The sequence below is a fragment of the Nicotiana sylvestris genome, chromosome 4, assembly GCF_000393655.2.
Source record: "Nicotiana sylvestris chromosome 4, ASM39365v2, whole genome shotgun sequence".
In the NCBI taxonomy this organism is placed as follows: Eukaryota; Viridiplantae; Streptophyta; class Magnoliopsida; order Solanales; family Solanaceae; genus Nicotiana; species Nicotiana sylvestris.
In genome coordinates, this window is record NC_091060.1 from 179,436,407 (window position 1) to 179,460,556 (window position 24,150).

General features: G+C 35.8%; 1 protein-coding gene and 1 long non-coding RNA gene across 2 annotated transcripts; both read left to right on the plus strand.

Moving 5' to 3' along the window:
- Positions 1 to 291: 291 nt before the first annotated feature.
- LOC104229373 (uncharacterized) lies at positions 292 to 2,279 on the plus strand. The gene is made up of 2 exons (XR_711614.2): positions 292 to 854; positions 2,015 to 2,279. It is a non-coding gene; the product is annotated as an uncharacterized lncRNA (long non-coding RNA).
- Positions 2,280 to 21,711: 19,432 nt separating this feature from the next.
- Positions 21,712 to 23,725, plus strand: LOC104229374 (uncharacterized). The gene is made up of 3 exons (XM_009782013.2): positions 21,712 to 21,795; positions 21,901 to 22,043; positions 22,981 to 23,725. The coding sequence occupies exons 2-3, from the start codon at positions 21,935 to 21,937 to the stop codon at positions 23,502 to 23,504; spliced, it is 633 nt and encodes a 210-aa protein (XP_009780315.1). The 5' UTR covers positions 21,712 to 21,795; positions 21,901 to 21,934; the 3' UTR covers positions 23,505 to 23,725.
- The last annotated feature ends 425 nt before the right edge of the window (positions 23,726 to 24,150 follow it).

Consider the following 24,150-nt stretch of genomic DNA (forward strand, 5'->3'; position numbering starts at 1 on the left):
CCAAATAAGTAAGCTCATTTTGTTTTAAAATACCTGAAGCCCAAACATCCAGAGCTTAGTTCAGCACCCCAACTACTCTCTTTCCTCACTTAACCAAAACCTAGAAATAAATTAGGTCCCATTATACAATACTTTCCTCTTGTGAACAACAACAACAACCCAGTATAATCCCACTTAGTGGGGTCTGGGGAGGGTAGTGTGTACGCAGACCTTACCCCTACCCTAGGGTAGAGACTGTTTCCAAAATAGACCCCCGGCATCCTTCTCTCCAAGAACTTACCACCTTGCTCTTATGAACAAAATACAATCTTCTTCATCCTCTACATTAAAATATTGCTAGATCTTTTTTTTGTGCATGTGTCATTTCCCTCTATCTCATATTTTTGTCTTGATGTTTTCTTTTATCTCTCTTTTTGTGGTGAATCTTCAAGGATCAGACCAAATTTCACCATTTCGGGCATGGCCTGAAGCATCACGTGAAGATGAAGTCTGTCCAAACCTCCAATGTTAGAATTCAAACGGATGTGTTGACCAAGATTTCGAATTCGAAATTTCAAGTTCCCGCTCTTCAGAAACCCTACCTTTTTATCGCCTATAAATACTTCTCTAAGTCTCAGCCGAAGCCAAGCGGGGAGAACCATAAAAATCTCATCTATCTTACTACTCTCTTAACACTACTGATCATTACAACAACAACAACAATGACGACCCAATATAATCTCACAAATGGGGTCACACTACTGACCATTGTTCTTTCAAATTCGCTTCATTTTGTTAAAACTGAGTCTACCGTCAATCTTGTTCGCGGAGTAGATCTGAAACCTCAAAAGCCTTAGTTCACTGCCCGCAAAAAGGTCAGTAACTGAAGTATTTTTTTTCTCTCATTTTTTTTCTTCTTCTTTGAATATCTGAAATGATTGTATTTTTGTTTGAATGAGCTGTAGTTTATTGTGTGTGTGAATTGTGATTTAGAGTTAATTGGTGTGTAGAAATCATGTACTTAGTTATTCTGCTCGAATAAAATTTAAACGAAAGTAAGAGTTTGACTAAGTATTTATATAAATAGATAGCTGATGATAGTATGGAGTTGTTAATATTATGCCTTTTTTGCTTTAAGGTGTTACCATCAATCTGTATCTTTCTTTAATTAAAGTGATCAGTTTAAAATCTTTATCTAGCGTGTATTTATTAGCTAAAACTTTTCTTCCTCTGAGTTAACTCTATAATTATTGTGGTCGTTTCGTATTCAAAATATGATTCCAAGTTTGTTGTTCTTCTAGTTTAAATGCCATGGAAATCACCATGTTAAAAAATAACTTTCTAGTTATGTAATTTGAATTATTACTTTATTTTACAATGAGCTAGAAGAATTTTTGGTAGAATTAATGTATAAAGTTGCCTATGAGTATAACATTGCTTATGTAATTAAAGAGGTAATATTAATATGTAAATGCTTATTCTAAAGATCAGAGAAGAGACATGTTCTGTTTGAAGTGCTAATACATTTCCTTTTGTTGTTTTCAAGTAACAGAAAATGTAACTCTAGGATTAGTCAAATCAAGATATTGTAGGACTCATACTTTACTGCTATAAGAATTATCTCATGAATTTCATTAGAAGATATAACCCATGCTTGACTAACTTATTCATTTTGTTTAGCCTGAGTCACTTTTTTTTTCATAAGAAACTTACTTTGCTTCTAGGAGTGACCATAGGTGACTGTTTAATTGAATAGTATTAGGTAGATATTGTAACTTAGTCATAATATTTTCATGACATAAAGTTTAGCCATTTAAGTTAAATATTGAACCTTGATGGCTAGAGCTGTTGAATACAAACCTAATATTTCTTCTTGAAGAAAACAATATTATGTGGAGTGTTTCATATTATAAACTACTATGAGATGAGTTATATTATGATTTTTACCTCTTTATTTATCTCTTATGTAGTATAAAGAATCGGATTCCATTTTCTTCTAATTCTTATTTGTTTGTCTTTGCATATGCACTTGGAGCAAATCGAGTCTCACTCGAGACTCAACACTACCCGAGCATGGAGTCATCACATCCCATACCGTCTTCCTTAGAACGCATCGGATAGCAAAAAAAAATAAGCAAAAACGCTTGGGGATGCCTATGGCGTTTTTACTCTTCTTTTGTTTCTGTCATTCGTGATTATTTTGTGTCATTTGTTTGTTTGTCTCCGTCTGGGGACTGTATAATCAAACCCATATCTGAGACTAAAAGGGATATTATTTGACATTTAGTATTTTACTCTAATGGCTAGCAAAGTACTTATAGAGCAGGGCATTAATGTTATGGACTCCTAAAAAATCACCAACACTTCCTATCTTAGCATATTTTTATTTAATAGACTAAAGTTGTTATCAAGTTAGAATCTCTGAGTCCAAATAACTTTACTTAAGAATTTCTTTTATCAGAAAGTCATATTGGAGTAAGGTAAACTTCAATGATTTTGAGTTTCAACCGAGGTTTATAAATATCTTCAAGGATAAGGTTTCGCATCAAAGGCATCCTGGCCCTTTTTTTTTAAATATTATTTTTGGCTCAAATAAAAAATTCTTTGAACTTAACGTAGTGTTTTCAAACTTTAAATCAGATTGCAAATTTTACTGATGAAAAGTATCTATTAATCTAGTTGTACTCATGTAGTAATTAGGCTAACCTATATTTACTTGTTTTTGATTGAGCACTTATTTTAATTTTTGGTACTTTTTAATTAACCTAAGTTTGGCTGGTTAACCGTTATAAACGGACCATATAGGGTGCTTTAATAATCTTCCCTATAAAATTAATTAGAACCCTTACCCATAGTCTTAAAGGTTAAGTAGACCAAAGAACAGAGCTGACTTTAAACATTATTTAGCTAAAATTGGTGTCCTAATTCACTGTGAAAATAATTAGGTGGCGACTCTCTTAATTAATTAACCTCGAAATTACCAATATGTTATCCTCTAATTTGACCCGTGTTAAAATGGGGTATAACAATACCTGAAGTTGTGACACACACAAATTAGTAACACGGAAGGAAAGAAGAGCAATACACAAAACTATTTAGATAGATAGCCAAAACCATTAGCTCACCATCAACGACGCCAAAAAGTGATCGAGGCCAACCCTATACTACTATGAAGTAGCAAGAGAGGTCGAAGCAGCTTTTACCTGAGAAGGTCGGGATCGATTTCCATAGGGAGCTAGATATTGGAGTTGAGTTTCTATCTAAATGGGAGTTGTGTAATTGTTCCTAATTGCACTTCTAAACAATTTTTGTTTTGGTTTTACTTCTAATTTTATATTACTACGATGCTAAATTAAGATAAATAAATGTAAGATTAAACTATTGAGAGTTGATCAAATAGATAAAAGGCACTAGGGTAGTGACTTTCTCCTAGGTGGTTAATTGACGGATTCTTGAGTCTAAGGCTAGATTGTCACATTTGAGGAATATGATATAACCATTGCACGATTCTACTCCCTCTATACCTCTCGGTAGTTCGAGTGATTTTGCCCGAATTGACTTTCTCAAGACCAATTGGGTATGCAGATTTGTACAGGCAATTGATGTTCAAGTCAGGTATTACTATCTCTAGGTTTAACTCTTTAATTGGGGCTATCAATATTTTGAATACGCCCCAATTCCTTATTGGACTAATTTCATGGACTTAGGCTCTCTTTCTCAAGAAGAGCCAAAGTCTACTAGGCATAAACTAATGTTTGCAACCACTAATTCAACATTAAAACCCTAAATTAGTCCAAATATCAAACACTCATAGACAATCAAGCATCAAAACACAGGACTCATCAATTACTCATACTAGGGTTGAGCCACAACCCTAGCTAATGGGTCTATCGACTCATAATAATAGAAGAAAATAAAAAAGAGTGTAAAAATGCATCATAATCCCTAGTTATCAGTATATAGAAGTGAAGCAAATGTTGGAGCAGATCAAAAGGAAGCATTGGAAACATTTCAAAAAAGAAGTGATTGTTGCAGTGCACTTAGCAATGGTATACTATACATGGAGAGCAAGAAACACAAAAAAATTTCAAGGAAGGAATGTAAATACTGAAGAGGTAGTTATACAAATCAAGAAAGAAGTGATAGAAAGGATAGATTTACTTCAACAGTCAAAGAAAGCACATAAATATAAGAATTTTATTAGACAGATGTCACGACTCCAAACCGGCCCGGTCGTGATGGCGCCTCTCGTGAAGATAAATCCAGCTGACACAACACCCATATTAACCCTTTAATTATTAAGAATCATTTTTAAGCCTTTAATTAAACTATATCTCATAACATAAGTCTGAATGAACAATGCAGAAATAACATACAAGCCCGACATCGGGGTGACGCTAGCCATGAGCATCTACCAAGGTCTGAATACTACAAAACAGTCAAAATGTACTAAGTATAGCAATGAAATGAGAGGAAGGAAGCAGTGATGCGAACGTCGTGCAACCACCTTGCTAACCCTGATGACTCCGCGTCTGAGCAACCAACACCCGCTACCGGGTTCCGAAATACCTGAATCTGCACACGAGGTACAGGGAGTAATGTGAGTACTCTAACTCAGTAAGTAATAAGAGTAAATAAAGACTGAGCAGTAGGAAACAATGAATCCACATTTATGTTAAACTCAATAGTACAACAGGCTTTCAAATCAGAGTACGAGTCAATCATCTTGTTTAAAATCCAACTTTTGGTAAAATCATTTAAAATACCTTCCAGCAGTTTCAGTAGGGGTTCAATACCATTTTTAATAAAGGAGATGAAAATCATAATCGGCCCCTCAAGCAAAATAAGAGTCATAAATACCTCATAACAAGAAAATCTCAGTAGAAATAACAAAAGCCAAATCGGTGATTAAGTTCTGAACATCTCATAAACCCCAGCTTAAATAAAAGTTGTTTAAAAACATTTATTCAACGTTTTTGACAGAGGCTCGGTATAAAGATGAGTGAAAGCAGTCAATAAATCAACATATTCGATAAAAACTCACTTAAAGAGGAGTAAAAATCAATAAGTTCATAAACAAGCCTCTTAGTCAAAGCATCACTCAGGTGCATGTATATATATATATATATATATATATATATATATATATATCTATCGCCCCTTAGGTTAGCCTCTCAGTCACTCGTGACTCAACTCTTACCAATCAGTACTTACATTCAGCACTCACGCTCAATAGGTACCATATAGTAACCGCTACGGCGCGCATCCCGATCCATATATCGTTGCGGCATGCAGCCCGATCCATATATCGCTGCGGCATGCAGCCCGATCCATATATCTCGTCGACGGCGCTTACTGGGGGTGTGCAGACTCCGGCGGGGCTCCTACATCCCAAGCGCTATATTGCTGCGGCGTACAACCCGATCCAACATATCTTTGCGGCGTGCAGCCCGATCCGTATACATATATACATATATATTGCTGCGGCGTGCAGCCCGATCCATGGATATATAATCCTCATAACCAGGCCCTTGGCCTCTCTCAGACATTAACCTCACAATCAGACTCTCGGTCTATTTCAGTCATCAACCTCACAATCAGACCTTCGGTCTATCTCAGTCATCAACCTCACGATCACTCGGACCATCGGTAAAACAGGGAACTCAGCCCAAACAGTTTTCATATTTTTTTTTAAGAAATAAAATGATAAAACTATATTTAAGCAATAAACAGGTAAAACATGACTGAAGATATGCTTTCAAAACAAATAGAGTGAGGAGAATAGTGAAAGTGCCCCTAAGGGTCTCAGCAGGTCAGCACAAGGCCCCAAACATGGCATACAACTCAAAGCATAATATAAATCTCTAGAACATGGAATATCAGAAGATTTCAAATCAAATACGTGACTTAACAGTCGTACGGGACAGATCAAGTCAAAATCCCCAATGGTGCACAACTCCACGCTCGTCATCTAGCGTGTGCGTCACCTCAAAATAACACAACGATGTATAATCCGGGGTTTCAAACCCTCAGGATAGTATTTACAATCATTACTTACCTCGACCCGGTCCAAACTCTAGCCCGCGATGCCTTTGCCCGTACGAATCGATCTCCGGATGCTCCAAATCTAGCCACAATTAGTACATAATCATTAAAATATGCTAAGGGAACGAGGCCCAATCGAAAATATCCAATTTACATCAAAAATCCCGAAATTGCTCAAATCCGTCCCTCGGGACCACATCTCGGAACTCAATAAAACTAACATCAATGGAATCCCCATCCTCTCACGAGTTCATACATATCAAATTTACCAAAATCTGACCTCATATGGTCACTCAAATTCTCAAAATTCACTCTCCAATTTCAAGCCCTAATTTTCCAACTCTTCCTCAAATTTTCCACTAATTTTTCATGATTAAACAATGAAATAATCACCATAAACACAAGGTATAAAGCCCAAGTAGCTTACCTCTCCATCAACACTTGATTCCTTCTTGAAATCGCAGCTTGGAGCCCCAAAATCGCACAAAAATAATGAATAAATAACTGAAAATCGCGAAGGAGCCTTTATATATATTCTGCCCAGCATTTCCGCATCTGCGCCCAAAATGACCGCACCTGCGGTTTTAACTTAAGTCACCAGCTCCCGCATCTGCGGTCACCTCACCGCTCCTGCGGTATCGCATATGCAGTTACCAAACCTCACCTGCGTCTTTTCTTCCGCTCCTGCGGAGCTCGCACCTACGGTACCAATCCGCAGGTGCGGATATGACAGAAGCAACAACATCAACTATATTTCCTCAAGCTCAACCTTACCGAAAACTATCCGAAACCATCCCGAGGCCCCCCGGGACCTCAACCAAAAGCACAAACATCTCCCAATACCTTATTCAAACTTGCACCAATCTTCAAAACACCTCATACAACATCAAATCAACCCAAACACATCGGATTCATGCCAAACTTTCCAAAATCTTCCGAATTCCGCTTTTGATCAAAAACCCAACCAAAGCACGTCCGACTGACCTGAAATTTTGCACACACATTCCAAATAACACAACGGAACTACTGCAACTTCCGAAATTCCATTCCGACCTCTATATCAAAATCTCACATACCAACCGGAAAACGTCGAAATTTCAATTTCGCCAATTCATGCCTAAACCTTCCACGGACTTCCAAAATACATTCCGATCACGCTCCTAAGTCCCAAATCACCTAAAGGAGCTAACCAAATCATAAAAATTCTGATCCGAGATCATATACACACAAGTCAAATCTTGGTCAAACCTTTCAAATTTCAAGTTTCAACTGAGAATTGTTCTTCCAAATTCATTCTGATTACCCTAAAAACCAAAACCAACGATTTACATAAGTCATAATACATCACACGAGGCAAGCCATGCCCGAGAACTAGCAAGCATAGTGCAAAAGCTCAAAACAACCGTTCGGATCGTTACAACAGATTACTTGTAATTAGATTTTTTTTTGTTGGAGGCCTAATATTCTGAGTTCAGAAAATTAGGTGCTCTATAAGTGTAATTGTTTGTTGATGTTAATGGTAATTTCACATTGTTACCAAAAAAATAAAAAAAATAACAAAGAGAGCACAGAAATATCGAAAGATAATTCACAAATTCATTTTAAAAGAGATATCCATAAATGCGGGTTAATCTCGTATCTTACAATTTCTTTTTCTTTTTGGTCTTCCCACAAGAAAACGCCAAATACAATAGATTTATATACTCTACCTACGTTCTCCTTTTTCAAGGAAATAAAAATCAAACATGATAGGATAATTAGGGCACACAACTAACAGCTGCATTTAATAAAAACCCAAATTGAATAAATATGTCCTCTTTTTTCAAGGAAATAGAAAAACCAAACAGGCAAACATCGTAAGAAAATTAGGGCACACATCTATTGTAGTAGTTACATATAAAAGCCGATTGAATACATATTTTTCCGTCTAAACAAAACATGTTATACCAAACAAATCAAAGCAAGGCTAAGGATTTGATGAATAATATGGAGCTGCATGACGATTTAGTTGTTAAAATTATCTCTTATTTGCCTTTGAAGAAATTAGTTCAATGCAAAATTCTAAACAAGAAATTCAACCACTTACTTTCTGATCCAAAATTTGTTGAAACCCATGCCTTGCCACCAGTTTTAACGCTTCTATATTCAGAGTCCATTTACTGGGGTTAAGTATACAAATCCATATTTTAGAATTATTAAGTGCATCCATATTGTTTGATGTTATACATATACACTTTTAGGTTATCTAATTTATTCATTTATATTAAGATTACGACGCGTGAATCTCAAGACATCTTTCAATATTAAGATGTGCTATTAAGATCTAAATAATGATGGTAGTTGCAAGTGATGGTTAACAATGATGCTTGATGGTGCTAGTGTGACACCCTAGGCGAATCTCACGTCGACAAAACACGGGAGAGACGTTGAGTATATAAGTAGTAAGACCTTAGATTCTAGTTACGCGTTTAAAGCCATGCGGGGCTAGGCCCCAAGCGGACAATATCACTAGAGGGATGAGTTGTTACAGATAGTTGGTGGTGACGGTTGATGATTGTGGTGGAGAATAGTGATAGCTAATGGAATTCTTTTGTTTATATCCTCTTTTCATTATCTTTATGTTAGTATACTGTATATGTAAAATAATTCTGGAAAATATAAATGAACATAAACAGAAATGAAAAACAAAAAAAGAATTTTAATCCGAGCCCACTGAATTTATAGTGTTTCCTTAAGGAATTTAATCCCTCCTAGTACCCAAGGTTGTGGATTATTTCCTCCTAGGATAGAACGAATTACACACTGGTGTAGTGACACTTCAAACCCTAGTGTTTCAGCGAACACAAAGTTCGATAGTTAATCACACTTACTGTTGCTTTGTTTGATGTTAAAAGTATGCAGAAGGAGGAGAAACTCAGAAAATCGTATGAAAATTTTGAGCAGAATAGTCTTGTATATAAAGAGGTGCAACTCTTCAGAATGGCTGTTTATGCAAAACGGCCACAGCATAAATGTCATAACATAAATGACTATTTACTCAACAATAAAGAGGGAAAATTGAAAAGGGTAGTTTAATTTTCAGTTACACAACTGAAAAACAGATTGAATTTAATATTAATATTATGTTATTAAAACAAATATTTAATAACATTTCTATTAATATTTTACTATTAACAAATAAATTTGGTCCAAAAAATTAATCAATCAATCATTTGACCGAAGTCGAAGCCGAAGCCGAGCCGAGCGACGACACGAGGCTTGCCTTCTTCTCAACTCTTTAAGAGCTTAGAAGAAGAGCAATTGCTTATATACTCGTAAAAAACCTCTTCCTCTTCCAATATGGGACAATGTCCCTTTGGCAAGGAGGAAAACTTAAAATTTCGCTTAAAAATTTCATTTTCGTCCATTTCTCATTCACTCTATTTTAAGCATATCATATACTTAAAATCCCAACACTTTATGCCTTCTAATATTTTATGAAGATACTAACTCAATTACTTATATTCTAAACAGATGATTGGTTTAGGCTTGGGCTCTGACTATCCTAATTCTGATCAATACACAGTGGTGATGGTTCAAGGTAAACAAAAATGGTATGAGTTCAACATGTTTTCAGCAGAGGACTCTGCAGAATTATGGCAAGAAAACCAATTGACAACGGACTCGGCAAATTTTGAATATTTCTTCAATAAACCTGCTTACTTGCATCATACTTTGAATTATATTGGCTAATGGTTGATGGTTGTGTTCTCGCCTTTGATACAAAGAAGAAAAGTGCTAGAATTTTTAACAACTCTCTTCAGGTCATTAAGCACCTTCCAAATGGTAATCTTTTTTTCTTTTTCTTTTTTATGTTATGAAAATTAATACATCGTATTACAAGCCAGTCGGTGTACAAGGCATCCCGCGTTCATATAGGATTCGGGGAAGAGCTAGACCCAAGGGGTATGATGTAGACAACCTAACCTAATGCATCATATTACATATAGAGATAATCAAAGGCGAAGTCAGGAATTTCACTAAGATTTTCCCCATTTAATATTTGACTTTACACAGTATAATTGTAACAGCCCAGCTCACTAGTGATATTGTTTACTTATATACCCAACATTTGTCCTGTATGGATTCGCCTAGGGTGTCACATACACCCCCCTTAGGGACTTAGCATCATCGCTGAGGTTTGCCCCACCATCGTTCAAGGTTACACGCGGAGTGACTCTAATACCATACTTGCGGGCTACGCCATCTTGATCCCCAAAAGCGGACAACGTGTTGCCGTGGGCTTGGGTCGTGACAATAATTTCGCGACGAAGGGTGCTAAACGATCTTTGTTGATCAGATAAATAACTTCTTGTAAAATTCTGATTTCGTTGTTATTTTCTAATATCATGATTAATATAATTAATTGTAAATTTTGATTTTGTTAAATTTTCAGGAGATGATAGAATCAGAATAAGATATTATACATGGTTTGGGGTGGCTAAAGGAAAACTTCACCTCATTTGTGTCTTCAAGAAATACATTGTGGTTGTTGCATATGATGATAAAATTCATAACTGGGAAATTGTACACATTGTGGCCAACTTTTGCACTGGTTTAAACATAGATGGTCGTCCTTTATGTCTTGACAACAAACGACTACTCTCTTCCTAGTATATCGAAGGTCAGAAGATGGTGCTTTATATGAATATGATTTTAAGACAGAAACATACAGAATCCTCGTACTTGTCCCTAATAAATTTCTGGAACGTCAATCTTTTGTTCCTTTTGTTCCAACGTTAGCCAAGGTCAGAAACGATGATTCACTCCACATGCTATAGACGTAGGCGGATTCAGAATTTAAATTCTATGAGTTCAAATCTATTATATTTTTAAAGTTATGGGTTCATATCTATAATTTTTACAATTTTAATAAATTTTTACATATAAATTTTTACTTCGCGTCAAAAGTTATGGGTTCAGTTGAACCCGTAGATAGTACACTACATCCGCCTCTGACTCTATAGATCCGATGGAAATTAGTCAACTTACTTTAGCTTTAGATAGGCTGAAACAACTTTTTAGTTTAGATAATTAGCTCGATTAATGGTTTATTTGATTAGTAGTTATACATTGTGCTTTGTTTACACTCTTGCTAGGCGTGAAAGTGAATACTTGTATTCTAGAATGTTTGACTCTTTTAATTGATTTCTTGTATTGCTTTCTAGATTTCCTTTTTAGTTATTCTGGTTAACGTCTAAATATATAGTTTCAGACAACGTGTATTGATTAAAATTAAGACTATTTATGCATGATCTTTATCTAGTTTGAACGATTATTGTAATAGCACCATGCATGTCCCATAACATACACATGTAATTTTTTTTTCATGAGTTAGGCACGAGAAACACATTTTGCTTATGAGCATAGTGAGACTTGAATTCCAAAACTCTAAATTCTAGTATTGTGTTAAACGTTTGAAATCTAATAGGTTAAGCTGTTACAAAAGGAATTAAAACAAGTGTAACAAATTATTAGTCCCTTGGGCTTTGTGAATAGTTCAACGTGTGTTGTGCAATGAATGGCTGTTGACAGCGGAGAACAAAGTAAAATCAATGGAGTTCTATCTAGGGATTACTGTATTTGAACAAGAGAGATGAGAGGATATTATTAGAACTTTCTGGAGAAAAGAATGAATTAGTTGCCTAATACAAAAGCTAACTAAAAGTATATATTGGCCCGGAGGTCCAACTGTAACTAACTAGGCCCAAGGGCTAAAAGAACAAAATAGAAAAATTAATAACATTTGGGCTCAGCCCAGTACAAATAAAATAGAGGGATAGTAAAACCATGACTAAGTAATTCCAATATCTCTCCCCCCCCCCCTCTTTCCCTCCCCACCTTCAAGTTGGAGGGGGAGACCACCCCTAACTTGGAAAGAATGCCATGATGAGCAGCCCCAGCTAAGGCCTTGGTAAAGACATCCGCGAGCTGAGTTGAGGAAGAAGTATGCAACAGGTGAAGGAGTCCCTCAGCAAGCTTGGCTCGAACAAGGTGGCAATCCAACTCAATATGTTTAGTGCGCTCATGGAACACTCGATTCTTGGCAACGTGAATGGTAGCATAGCTATCACAAAATAAGGGAATAGAAAAGGGACAATTGACCCCCAAATCCAAAAGCAGTCGATGCAACCAAGTAAGTTCACTAACAGCCTTACTCATAGCCCTATACTCAGCCCCAACAGAAGACATAGAGACCACAGGCTGTTTTTTTGACTTCCACCCAACTAAGCTACCTCCCAATAGCACACAAAACCCAATGACAGACCTTCTGGTGTCAGGGCATGCAACCTAGCCACTATCACAATAAGCAACCATAGAAAGATCAGGAGAATTGTTGGAAAAAAATACCAAAATCAGCAGTACCCTTCAGGTACTTCAGTAGATGGAGAGCAGCCTCCAGATGTGGCAAGCAAGGAAACTGCATAAATTGAGACAAATGCTGGACAACAAAGAAGATGTTAGGCCTTGTATTAGTAAGAAAATTGAGCTTGTCGACCAAGGACCTGTAAACTTCAGGTTTTGGGAGATGGATACCCTACTTGCCTTTAAGCTTAACAGTCAAAGGGGGAGGGCAGACCACATAAGCAACGTCAGAATAGTGGAACTCCAACAAAAGATCATGAAAAAATTTCTTCTGATGCAAGAGAACCCTAGAATCTGAATACAAGACCTCCATACCTAGAAAATAACTAAGAAAACCAAGATCTTTGATCTTAAACTGAGCATAAAAAAGGACTTCAAAGAAGAAATCTCAGCAGAATCAGTCTCAGTGAGGATAATATCATCCACATAAACTGCAAGCACCACAATAGAGTCCCCAGAAACTCTAGTGAAAAGAGAAATGATGCTAGCCTCTAGATGAAAGAGCCTGGGAAAGTTTAGCATACCACCGCTTGGAGGCCTGCCTAAGCCCATAAAGGGACTTGTGAAGTTTGCAAACCAACTGCCAGAACTGGAAGGTGGAGTAATCGAGTAACCAGGGGGAAACTTCATGAACACCTCCTCATCAAGGTTACCATGCAAAAATGTGTTGTTTACTTCAAGTTGGAAAAGAGGCCAATGCTTTTTGATAGCCACTACAATCACTGTCTTATAGACACTTTCACCATAGGGGAGAAAGTCTCATGGAAATTAATCCCCTCAATCTGTGTATCACCCCTTACAACCAACCTAGCATTATATTTCTTAACACTACTATCAGCCCTATGCTTGATTTTGTATATTCATTTACAATCAATGGTCTTCTTACCAAGAGGCAAGGCAATAAGAGACCAAGTGTTATTGGCCTCCAAGGCTGCAAACTCATCTCTCAATGAATTTTGCCACTCAGGCACAAAAGTAGCCTGAGAGTAGGATGATGGATCAAACACAGGAGAAGCAGAGTTAGAAGGAGAGGAAGAAATAGAAAGAGAAGAAGAAGAGGAAGGTGAAAGTTAATAAACATAATTAGAGAAATACCTAGGGGGATTATGGGACCTAGTAGACTTCCTGAGAGGGACGACAACAGGGGGAGCAGAGGAAGAAACATGAGAAGAAGAAGGTGAATGAACAGGAGAAGGAGAAGATGGAGAAATAGGGGAAGGAGGAGCGAAAGTAGATATCTGAGAAATGGAATAAGTAAGATCAGAGAAATAGTCATCAGAAACAGAGGAAGAGGTAAAAGTATAAGAGGTAGAAAAAGTAAAGGAAGATGTGGAGAAAGGAAAATTATGTTCATGAAAAAGAACATCTGTGGTAACTAAAGAAGACTTGGAGTGAAGGTTGTATAATTTGTAACCTTTCTTAGCAAAAGGGTGCCCCAGAAAAACGCAAGGCATATACCTAGGAGCAAATTTATCTCTATGAACCTTAGGAATTGTAGCATAACACAAACAACCAAAAGACTTGAGATTAGTGTAAGATGGTGGCTTCCCATATAGCAACTCAAAAGGGCTTTTATTCTTTAACAAAGAGGTAGAAAATCTGTTAATGAGATAAGTGGCAGTGAGAATGCAGTCCCTCCAAAAGGACACCAACAACTTGGATTGAAATAACAAGGCCCTAACAATTTCTAAAAAGTGTCTGTGTTTCCTCTCTGCAATACCATTTTACTGAGGAATGTGGGCGCAGGATGTCTAGTGAATGATCCTTTTTTCTGAGAAAAAAATAGTCAGTGGAACTAGATCCCAATTTCCAAGCATTATCAATCTTAACATTATGCACATGAGAATGGAAATGTGTCTCTACCATGGCAATGAAACTTTTAAGGAGATAAAATGCATTACTTTTGGTTCCTAGAAAGTGAGTTCAGGTTGCCCTAGAATAGTCATCTACAATGGTGAGGAAATATCTAGCACCATTAGAGGTAGGGGCATGATAGGGGCCGCGTATCAATGTAGATTAGCTGGAAGGGAGCTGTGGAATGGATGGTACTATCAGAGAAGGGGAGTCTAGTTTGCCTTGCTAGGAGGCATACAGAACATGGAAAAGACTGCTTGCTAGAAAGGGAGGAATTGACAACAGAGATATATTTTATTCTAGAGAAAGGAATGTGCCCAAGTCTAAAATGCCAAAGAACATTCATTTTATTAGAAGCAGCATGAGCAAAATTACAATTAGGACCATTTGAAATACTTGAAACATCACTTGCAACAGACCTAGGAAAAGTAAGATCAACATTAGAAACACAATTGGAAGAATTAAACACAAGAATCTGCAGCTTGTATAGGCCATTGTCCAGTTTACCAAGAGCCAGTGACTTCTTCAGAGAAAGGCCCTGTAAGACACGCAAAACCTTAGTAAAATGTGCAATCCAATCAAATTGACTAACCAACTAATGAACTGAAATGAGGTTATATTAAAAACTAGGGACATAAAGCACATTATGCAGAATGAAATTAGGGAACAATGTTAGGGATCTATAGTTGTAGACCTTAACCTTGTAACCATTTGGAAGAGAAACAAGACATGGAATAACAAGAGGTTGTATATTGAATAGAAAAGATTTAAGAGACGTCATATGATCGGATGCACCAGAATCTATTATCCAATCAGAAAGAGTGATGTGGGAAAATAAAGCAGGCTTAAGTAAAACACTGTGAGTGGCAACCCTACCAGAAAAATATGCTGAAGCCATGAGGGAGGTAGATGAATCAGGATTGACATGAGTCTGCTGTAAAAGATGAATTAACTGGGAGTAATGTACCTTTGTCAAACCAAGGATCCCAACAGACTCCTCAGAATAGTTAAGAGAACCTACACTAGTAGTTGAATGAGAAACATATTGCTGAGAAGATGAGGAATCAACTGCCATATGGGCTGAAGCCTTTCTGGCACCAGGATTCTTAGTGAATTTGAAACCTTGTGGAAAACCACGGAGCTTATAGCACTTTTCAATGTTGTGACCAGGCTTCTTGCAGTATTTACAAATAATATATGACTTCTGTGACTCAAAGTTCACCCTGAGAGCACATGGCTATTTAGAAAGCCCAACATTGAAGGAGGCAGACTCTGAAGAGAAATGAGAAGCATCAGACAATAGTCTCTGTTTCTCATCACTCAAAAGGATACTGTACTCAATGTCAATAAAAAGAAGGGGATTTATCATGAGTATGCTGCTCTGAACTTGCACATATGTATCATTGAGACCCATAAGGAATTGATAAACCCGTTGTTCTGCCTCAAATTTAACACTCCCACCATATGTACACCTATTATCTGAGCTAGCAGACAACGAAGAAAGTTCATCCTAGATTTGCTTAAGTTTGTTGAAGTATGCAACTATGTCTAGAGAACCTTGAGAGATCTGAGCTATCTCTTTTTTTAATTCAAACACCCTTGTCGTATCAACTTGCCCATACCTAGCCTCAAGCTCCTTCCAAATATCTGTTGCATAATCAGAACACATAATAGTCTGATGAATATCCTTAGTAACACAAGTGGCAAGCCACGCAACAACCACGTCATTACATCTCTACCATTGGCAAAGAAAAGGAGAACTTTCAAGACGTCTCTCAGAAGTCCCATGGATAAAATCCAGTTTGTTCCAAACGGATAAGGCAACTAGGACAGACATACGCCAACTACTATAGCAAGATCCATCAAAAGGCTCAGTCACTAAGGAAGATCCTAACAAGTTAGATGGATGCACATATAGAGGATGACATGGGTGTGTGTAATCATCGGGATGGAAAGGGAGATGGGAACTGGGAGTCCCATGGTCAAGGGAAGAAGAATTACCAGAAATATAAGAAGGTGAGGTTCTGGTTGTGATAATCATTTATCAAAAATCGAGAAAACAAATAGTCTAAGATTAAACTTGAGATATATCCATAATAGTAAAACGAAACCCTAAAACATGCAATTCAGATGAAGATGAGGAAAGAATGTACAAAATTCTTCACGACCGGAAGAATACGACCTTGTAAACAGCTTGCTCAAATCGCGATTCCTGAAACACTGAAAAGGTCTCACAAATCAGCAACCCTAACCGAAAATTAAATAAAGAAAATCTTTGAAACTGAAGATGAAATCCTCACAATCCAAGCTCCAAATCTTCAATATAGACGAGTAAACTAGGATAAAAACCATCAAAAACGGCAAAACTCTTCAAAACACAAAAAATTGACGATCATACGAATTAATGAGAAAAAAAAAAAGAAATCTCCGGTGAAACCCGTCAAGGTTACCATCGGAGGATGGAGAATCACGAGAATTACGAGAGTTCTCGCTCTGATACCATATTGACAGCGGAGAACAAAGTAAAATCAATGGAGTTCTATCTAGGATTTTCTGTATTTGAACGAGAGAGATGAGAGGATATTATTAGAACTTTCTGGAGAAAAGAATGAATCAGTTGCCTAATACTAGGGGTACGAACCGAACCAGAAAATCGTACCAAACCATAAAGTCAAAACATATCGATTAAAAAATCTGATGAGGTTTGGTATTGAGTAAAAAAATCCGAACCAAACCGAAATATAAATATATAATTTTTATATATACTTTTAAAACTTTATATAGAATTTTCTTTAAAAAATATCTAGAAATATTTGGGATCATTTATGGGATATAATATTTAATAGAATATGAAGTGCTCCATTTTTATTAACTTTAAAGTCAGAATAGCCTATTAGACACTTGTACTTATTTCGGTTTGCCACCCGATCCTTATACTTGATAGAGTTTCATCTAAATACTTCTACTGATCAAAACGAGTGTCTCAAATCCTGCTAACGATGTGTGTCTCTCAGTCGCGCTATGTCAGAATCCACATCAGATAAAAATATGCCAGATCATTTTTTATTTAGACAAAAAACCTAAAATAACTTTGACTTATCATTTTTCTCTTTTGACTTTTTATTTATTTTTCTTTACTTCCCTACCATCACTTTCTTCTTACTGTTCTGCACTGCTATGGTCGAAAATTTTCTTCGGCCACCATGAAACTCCTTCCTTCCGTTCCCTTTTTATTCCATAATCTATTACTCTATCCTATTTTCTCAAAAGCTCCATCTAAACAGATTTGAAATCATATTTTAGGCAGAAAATATATCCCAAATAAAAATAAAACAGATTCAATTTTTTAATTTCTTTTTTGCCTTCACTCTCACCCAAACCCCCATAAAACCTACCAAAACAATATAAACCTTTATATTCTTCTTCAAAACTCATCGAAGTTAATTGATTGAAAAATATTTAACGGTGGCAAATCATTAGTGAAGAGCCTCAATCTTGGTGGTGGATGACGAAGGGAGGAGGCCAACAAGGAATTTAAAAGTGAAATTAATAAAATATTTTAATGTTGGTAATTTTGTTTAACATCAAAACCTAATAAAAAGGAAGGGAGGCAGAAAAAGGGGTTGGGCGAAAAATAATGGGGAAGAAGAAGATAGGAAGAGGGGAACGGGGGTGTTGGAAGGGGTTATAACGGGAAGTGGTCATGACGAGAAAGCAGAGGTGGAAGGGGGTTGGGGTCTTTGGGATTTTTTCAATCTTTTTTCATTTATTTTATTATTTTTTTTTCTTATGATTTTTCTAATAACTTCTTTAATCAAATTAATTGACGCACGCGCTTTTAACTGCATGTAACCATGCAATTATCTGACTCAGCAAAATAAATGCCAACTGTGTTCGGTCAACGGTTAGAGCGATTTATGAAATAAGGTTTTGATAAACTAGAAGTGTTTAGATGAAACTCCACAGAATATAAGGACCGGGATGACACATCTGAATAAGTATAAGAGTCTACTAGGCCATTCTGCCAACTTTAAGTAATGTGTTGTATGATCACTTTCTTATCAGGTGTTATTGAAATGCGTCAATCTCTTTGTTATTACATATTAATTCATATGTCAATATCTATTAAATTCTTATATTTGAAGTGGTATTTCGATAATTGAAAATTAAATAGAACATATCATTATTTAGGTATTATATTGATTTTTATGTTTCATTATTTAATTTGGTTAACCTTGAAAGTGTACATTAACGAAAAATTATTATCAGACAACTAAAAAAATAACTATCATGTGTTACTAAGAAAATTCTCATAAGAATATTTTAATAGATCACATGCTTGTCAATTTTTTTAATTTTTATTAAACGCATATTTACTTATCAAAGATTTAACAAACTAAGATTGACATACTATTCATGTAACAAAAAACCCGAAAATTCGAAACATCCGACAAAATCAAACCAATCCAAACCGATATAGTTGTTAGTTTGTTTTTAATAAAAACCGAACCAACCCGGTCCATGTTCACACCTACCTAATACAAAAGCTAACTAAAATTATATATTGGATCCGGAGGTCCAACTGTAACCAACTAGGCCCAATGACTAAAAGAACAAAATAGAAAGATTAATTACATTTGGGCTCAGCCAAGAACAAATAAAAGTAAAAATAGCATGGTATAACCGGTTTTCGGACTGGTCATTCAAAAATAGTCAGCGTTTACTAAGTCAATAAAAAATAGCCGCTATTTTTCTGCAACAGAGACCGGTCCAGCATAATATACTGGAGTTCGGTGCACCTGTGTATGAACTCCAGCATATTATGCTGGACCGATATACTTTGTTGGCTCCAGTATAATATACTGGAGACTGGAGCACTGGTGCTCCAAACTCCAGTATATTATGCTGGACCGATATACTTGCTGGAACTCCAGTATAATATGCTGGGGTTCTACTGTACTTATGTTGGAACTCCATTATATTATGCTGGAGTTCCAGCATACTTATCCTAGAACTTCAGTATAATATGCTGGAGTTCAAGTATAGTTATGCTGGAACTCCAACATAATATACTGACGTATTTTCCGGGTTTTGAATAGTGTTTTCGCTATTGTGTGGTTTGCTTTTTACTTTAAAAAAAAAAAAAAACAGATTGCTCCTTTGAATGACTATGATTTAACTTACATATCCCTACAGAATTTTAATTGTATCTCTCCCCAAAATTATGAAAGTTTTGAAGAAATAGATGGAAGGTTTTTCTAAATGGGAAAACAAATTTATTCGCTGCCGGTTCACGTATCAAACTAATAATGAATGTACAGCATGTGATCAAATTATTTTAATTATATACACGGGATGTTATCAAATTGTTTTTCCTTTATTTGTTTGTGTAAACATTGACTGGAAATATTGTGCTTGTTCTTTGAACAAATGAGAGTGAATTTTTTTTTTTTTGGTTTCCTACCCGGTGTCCGGTATCCGCATTGGAACCCGACTATATTCGGATTCGGGCCGTGTAGGGCCCCATTCGGGGGGAAGCGCTCCCTACTAAGGAATTTTCCATACCCAGGGCTCGAACTCGAAACCTCTGATTAAGGGAGGAGCAGTCCCATCCACTGCACCACATCTTTTGGTGGTGAGTGAAATTCACTATAAGGAGAACTATAAATTTTAAACATTAAGATTATTAAACCTCATCATTTGCACTAGAGCAGAACTTCATTGGTAATTTTGGAGTTTTAGACAATTTATACAGTAAATTCAGCATTTGAATTATCTCGAAAAAGATTTAATTTCTACTCTATACATTAATAACATACAAAAAGTTATATTTATTAGGTTAGTTAGACACAAATGAGCGTAATAGAGTAACATGGTTCGTGCAAATTTATATAGTTGACTCCAAAGTTATATTTATTAGGTTAGTTAGACACAAATGAGCGTAATAGAGTAACATGGTTCGTGCAAATTTATATAGTTGACTCCAAAGTTATATTTATTAGGTTAGTTAGACACAAATGAGCGTAATAGAGTAACATGGTTCGTGCAAATTTATATAGTTGACTCCAATTTGATTGAAACGTAATTGCTATAAATAGTAAAAAGTATAGCTCCTTTACATTGGTAAAAATTACACGGGGCGCTCTATTTGGTCGCCCCCATTTAATCTATATCTATTTTTTTTAAAAAGTTTGAACTTGTACCCACTTTTTAAACAACTTCAACCCCCTTTCTCCTCCTCCTTCATCTTCTTCTTCTCCTTTCTTCTGCTGTTGTTGGTGCTGCTAGGAAACTTCAGTTCATGGGATGATTGTCATAAATAAGTTTATCAGATTATTTAAAAAAGTAAGTTAGTAGACAATAATTTGTGAATATTTTCACGTACGTAAGTTAGTAGACAATGATAACTCTGTTCTTTTCACGCTTATTGTTTTCAAAATTTATGATTTAGATATTGTTGGCAATCTGATTATTTATCTAGTATGTTAGAAAGCTTTTTCAAAAACTTCAGCTTATATAGTGCTGAAATTTTTACAAATGAACTAAATAATTTCAGCATCTTTTGCTGAAGTTTTTGAAAAAGCTTTATGACAAAAGTAATGAATCCAGGACAAAAAAACTTCAGCTTTTAGTGCTGAAGTTTTTACAAATGAACTAAATAACTTCAGCATCTTCTGCTGAAGTTTTTGAAAAAGTTTATCCAGGACCAAAAAAATTTCAGCTTATTTAGTGCTGAAGTTTTTATAAATGAACTAAATAACTTCAGCATCTTCTGCTGAAATTTTTGAAAAAGCTTAATGACAAAACTAATGAATCCAGGACAAAAAAACTTCAGGTTATTTAGTGTAATTACAAAAAAAAAACTTCAGCAAATAGAGAACAAAACTTCAGCTACTATGCTTAAGTTCAGCAATTATAAACAAAAAACTTCAACAAATAGAGAACAAAACTTCAGCCATTATGCTTAAGTTCAGGAATTACAAACAAAAACTTCAGCACACTTGGTTCAGTACACTTGCTACTTCAGTTCCGTCTATCAAAATACTGAAGTTTTGCGTGATTGTCTTTGCTACTTCAGCCTCGTATGTTGAAGTTACGCGAAAAAGTGGGTATGCTTGCAATTTTTTTTGTAAAGTGAACACAAGTTATAACGTTACCCAAAAAGCGAGTATAGATGCAAATGCCCCTTTACATTGTCTCTTGAAGAAAGACTTTACATTTTGAGGTTGAAATTTTATAAACTGAAAAAAAAAAGTTCATTATCATATTACAAAGAATTTAATTATATTATTCTCCATATAGAACTTTTGTCTTTATAGTACTAGCAATAATATTCCATCAATCCTTTCTTTTATTTCAGACGATTTGAAACCGTCCGATCTTTGAATTTGACCGTTGGTACGCTCCTCCCAACTTTACGGCGAAATTCAAATTATATAAAAGGCTCTCAAATAGGACAAAATTAACAACAATAAATTAATATTGCCGAAGAAGAACGCTCAAAGCACTAAGGTAATCACTATTTTTTTTGTTCTCTCACATTTTCCGCCGCTTCTCTCCTTTTCTTAAAGTTTCAATTTTCCTATTGTTCTGTGTTTTTTAATTCTTTTTTTTCAGATTTTTCAAGCTTTGATTTGTGTTCATTTCCAAGATGATGATGAGAAGATCAGACCGTAAACCTCCACTTGCTAGATCTCCTGTTGGCGTTCGTACTCGCCGTGTTCTTCAATCCACTCCGAACGCCATTCGTACCCCACCAGGTATTTGTTGTTAGAGCTGAAAGAAGAAATTTAAGACCTCTTTTGCTTTTTCATTTTTGTATTTGAATGAAGAGAAATGGATGTTATTATGTTGTTTTTCATTTCTGGTTTTGATGGTTTTTTGAACACAAGCAAGAACCAATTTTCATGCTTAGTACAGTAGTTTTAGAGGTGAAAGAAAATTTCTTGGGACCGTTTTGCTTTTTGAGTTTGTATTGGAATGAAAGGGTGTTGTGTTGACTATTGATATAGAGGATTGGAGCTTAGTTGTTGTTATTCTGTTGTTTTTCTTTTGGTTTTTAGGGAATTTGATTTGGCTAAGATCTTTGAATATAAAAAGGGAACCAATTTCCATGCTTTATAGCCTGTTTGGCCAAGCTTCAAAAATAAGCTTATTTTGAAAAGTGTATTTTTTCAAAAAGGTTTTTCTCAAAAGTACTTTTGATGAGAAACAACTTGTATTTGGCTAATTAATTTGAAACACTTCTGACCAGCAATTAGTGTTTGACCAAGCTTTTAAAAAGTGTTTCTAAGTGTATTTTTCTCAAAAGTGTTTTTAAAAAAAAACGTTTTTTCTGCTTCTCCAAAACTGTTTCTGCTTCTCCTCAAAAGCATTTTTTTTTTCTTTTGAAAGCTTGGTCAAACACTTCAACTTTGAAAAAAGCACTTTTTTTTTTGAATTTGGAGAAACTTGGCCAAATAGGTTATTAGTACACTAGTTGGAACTGAAATACAAAATGAAAGACACCTTTTGCGTTCTCCAACTTGATGGTTTTAACAGAATTTTCTTATTCTTTGAATGTATAAAACAGGGACAAGTTTTCACACCTTATATAGTAGTTGGAAAATGACAAAATCTGAGGACCCCTTATCCTTCTTAGTTTTTGATGGTTTTTAGAGATCTTCTCTTTGGCTAAGTCTTTTTCATTGGATGCAGGTTCTTTGACAAAAACTCAGGTGCCTAAAAGAGCTAGCAGCAATGTTGAAGAATGGGAACTTCGTCCAGAGTATCGTACAATTTCTTGTGAACTAAGAGCTTTAGCGAAAATGGTGAAGAATGAATTTGGTAATGAGGATGTGAATGCTATTGGAAACTCTGATTCAATGAATGCAAAGAGAAGTCCTTTATTTGAAAGGGGAAGGTTTTACGAAGAGTACTCTGCTAGAAGGAATGAGAGATTGAAGAGGAAGAAAGGCGACACAGGAGATGAGAAGAAACCAGCTTATGATTTGGGAGTTAGAGTTGAATCTTCCAAGAAAAGAGGAGAGCCTAAGTTGTACCAAAGCGCGAGGAAATCAGTTGCTTCTACTCCAATAGCTGAGAGGAGAGAAACTCCAAGGTACTTCTTGAGAAGTGCGGCTAGTAAGGAGAACAAGAAGCCACCATTGCCCGTGAGCATGGACAAATTTGTTGGATTTTCAGAGAGGAAAACTACAGTCAGAAGAGTTAGGAAAATTTGAGTTGGGATGAACCTGTTTTTACCTCCTACAGATGTTTGATTTTTCCATAGACCTTTTATTTATTGAACAAAAAGTAATAGGAGTAGTTTCTTGAACTTTTGGATGGAAAATGTGGTTAGTGCTGTGCAAATTGAGAAGCACTTGCAGCTTTGATGTTTGAAGTATATTGAAGAAGCTATGTAGCTGATAGCTTCAGTTTAATTTTATGGGTGGTTGTGATATGAGCTTTTCTTTTATGTGTTGGCTTATCTTAATGTGTTTATATATCTGTCATTCTTTCCATTGCAGAACCAAAAGCAGTCCATTTAACTAGCATTGGAAGTTATGCCTGTTTATTTCCAGTCAATGTATCTCATAGTAACAAGTTACGCCTGTTGATTCAAATTATTTTCTACAAAAGGAAGAAGCCAACTTAACAAGCAAGTTGTGTAAACACCAGCAACAGCATGCTTGCAAAAAATAAGGAAAGAGTGGAACAAAGAGAAATGATAAACCCTACTAATCATAATAAAAGCTGACCACCACATTCATCTCATACATCATCGCCCTTGCACATGTCTGTGCGCACCAAAACAGTTTATTGCAGGTTATATAAGTTGTGACTCGTGATGCTGAAGATTCAGCTGGAGCTACACATTTGTCCAAC

Excerpts from the sequence above, each read along its gene's own strand:
- LOC104229374 (XM_009782013.2), top strand. The coding sequence starts at position 21,935 with ATGATGATGAGAAGATCAGACCGTAAACCTCCACTTGCTAGATCTCCT. Across the intron at positions 22,044-22,980 it reads CGCCATTCGTACCCCACCAG|GTTCTTTGACAAAAACTCAG; the intron begins GTATTTGTTGTT and ends CATTGGATGCAG.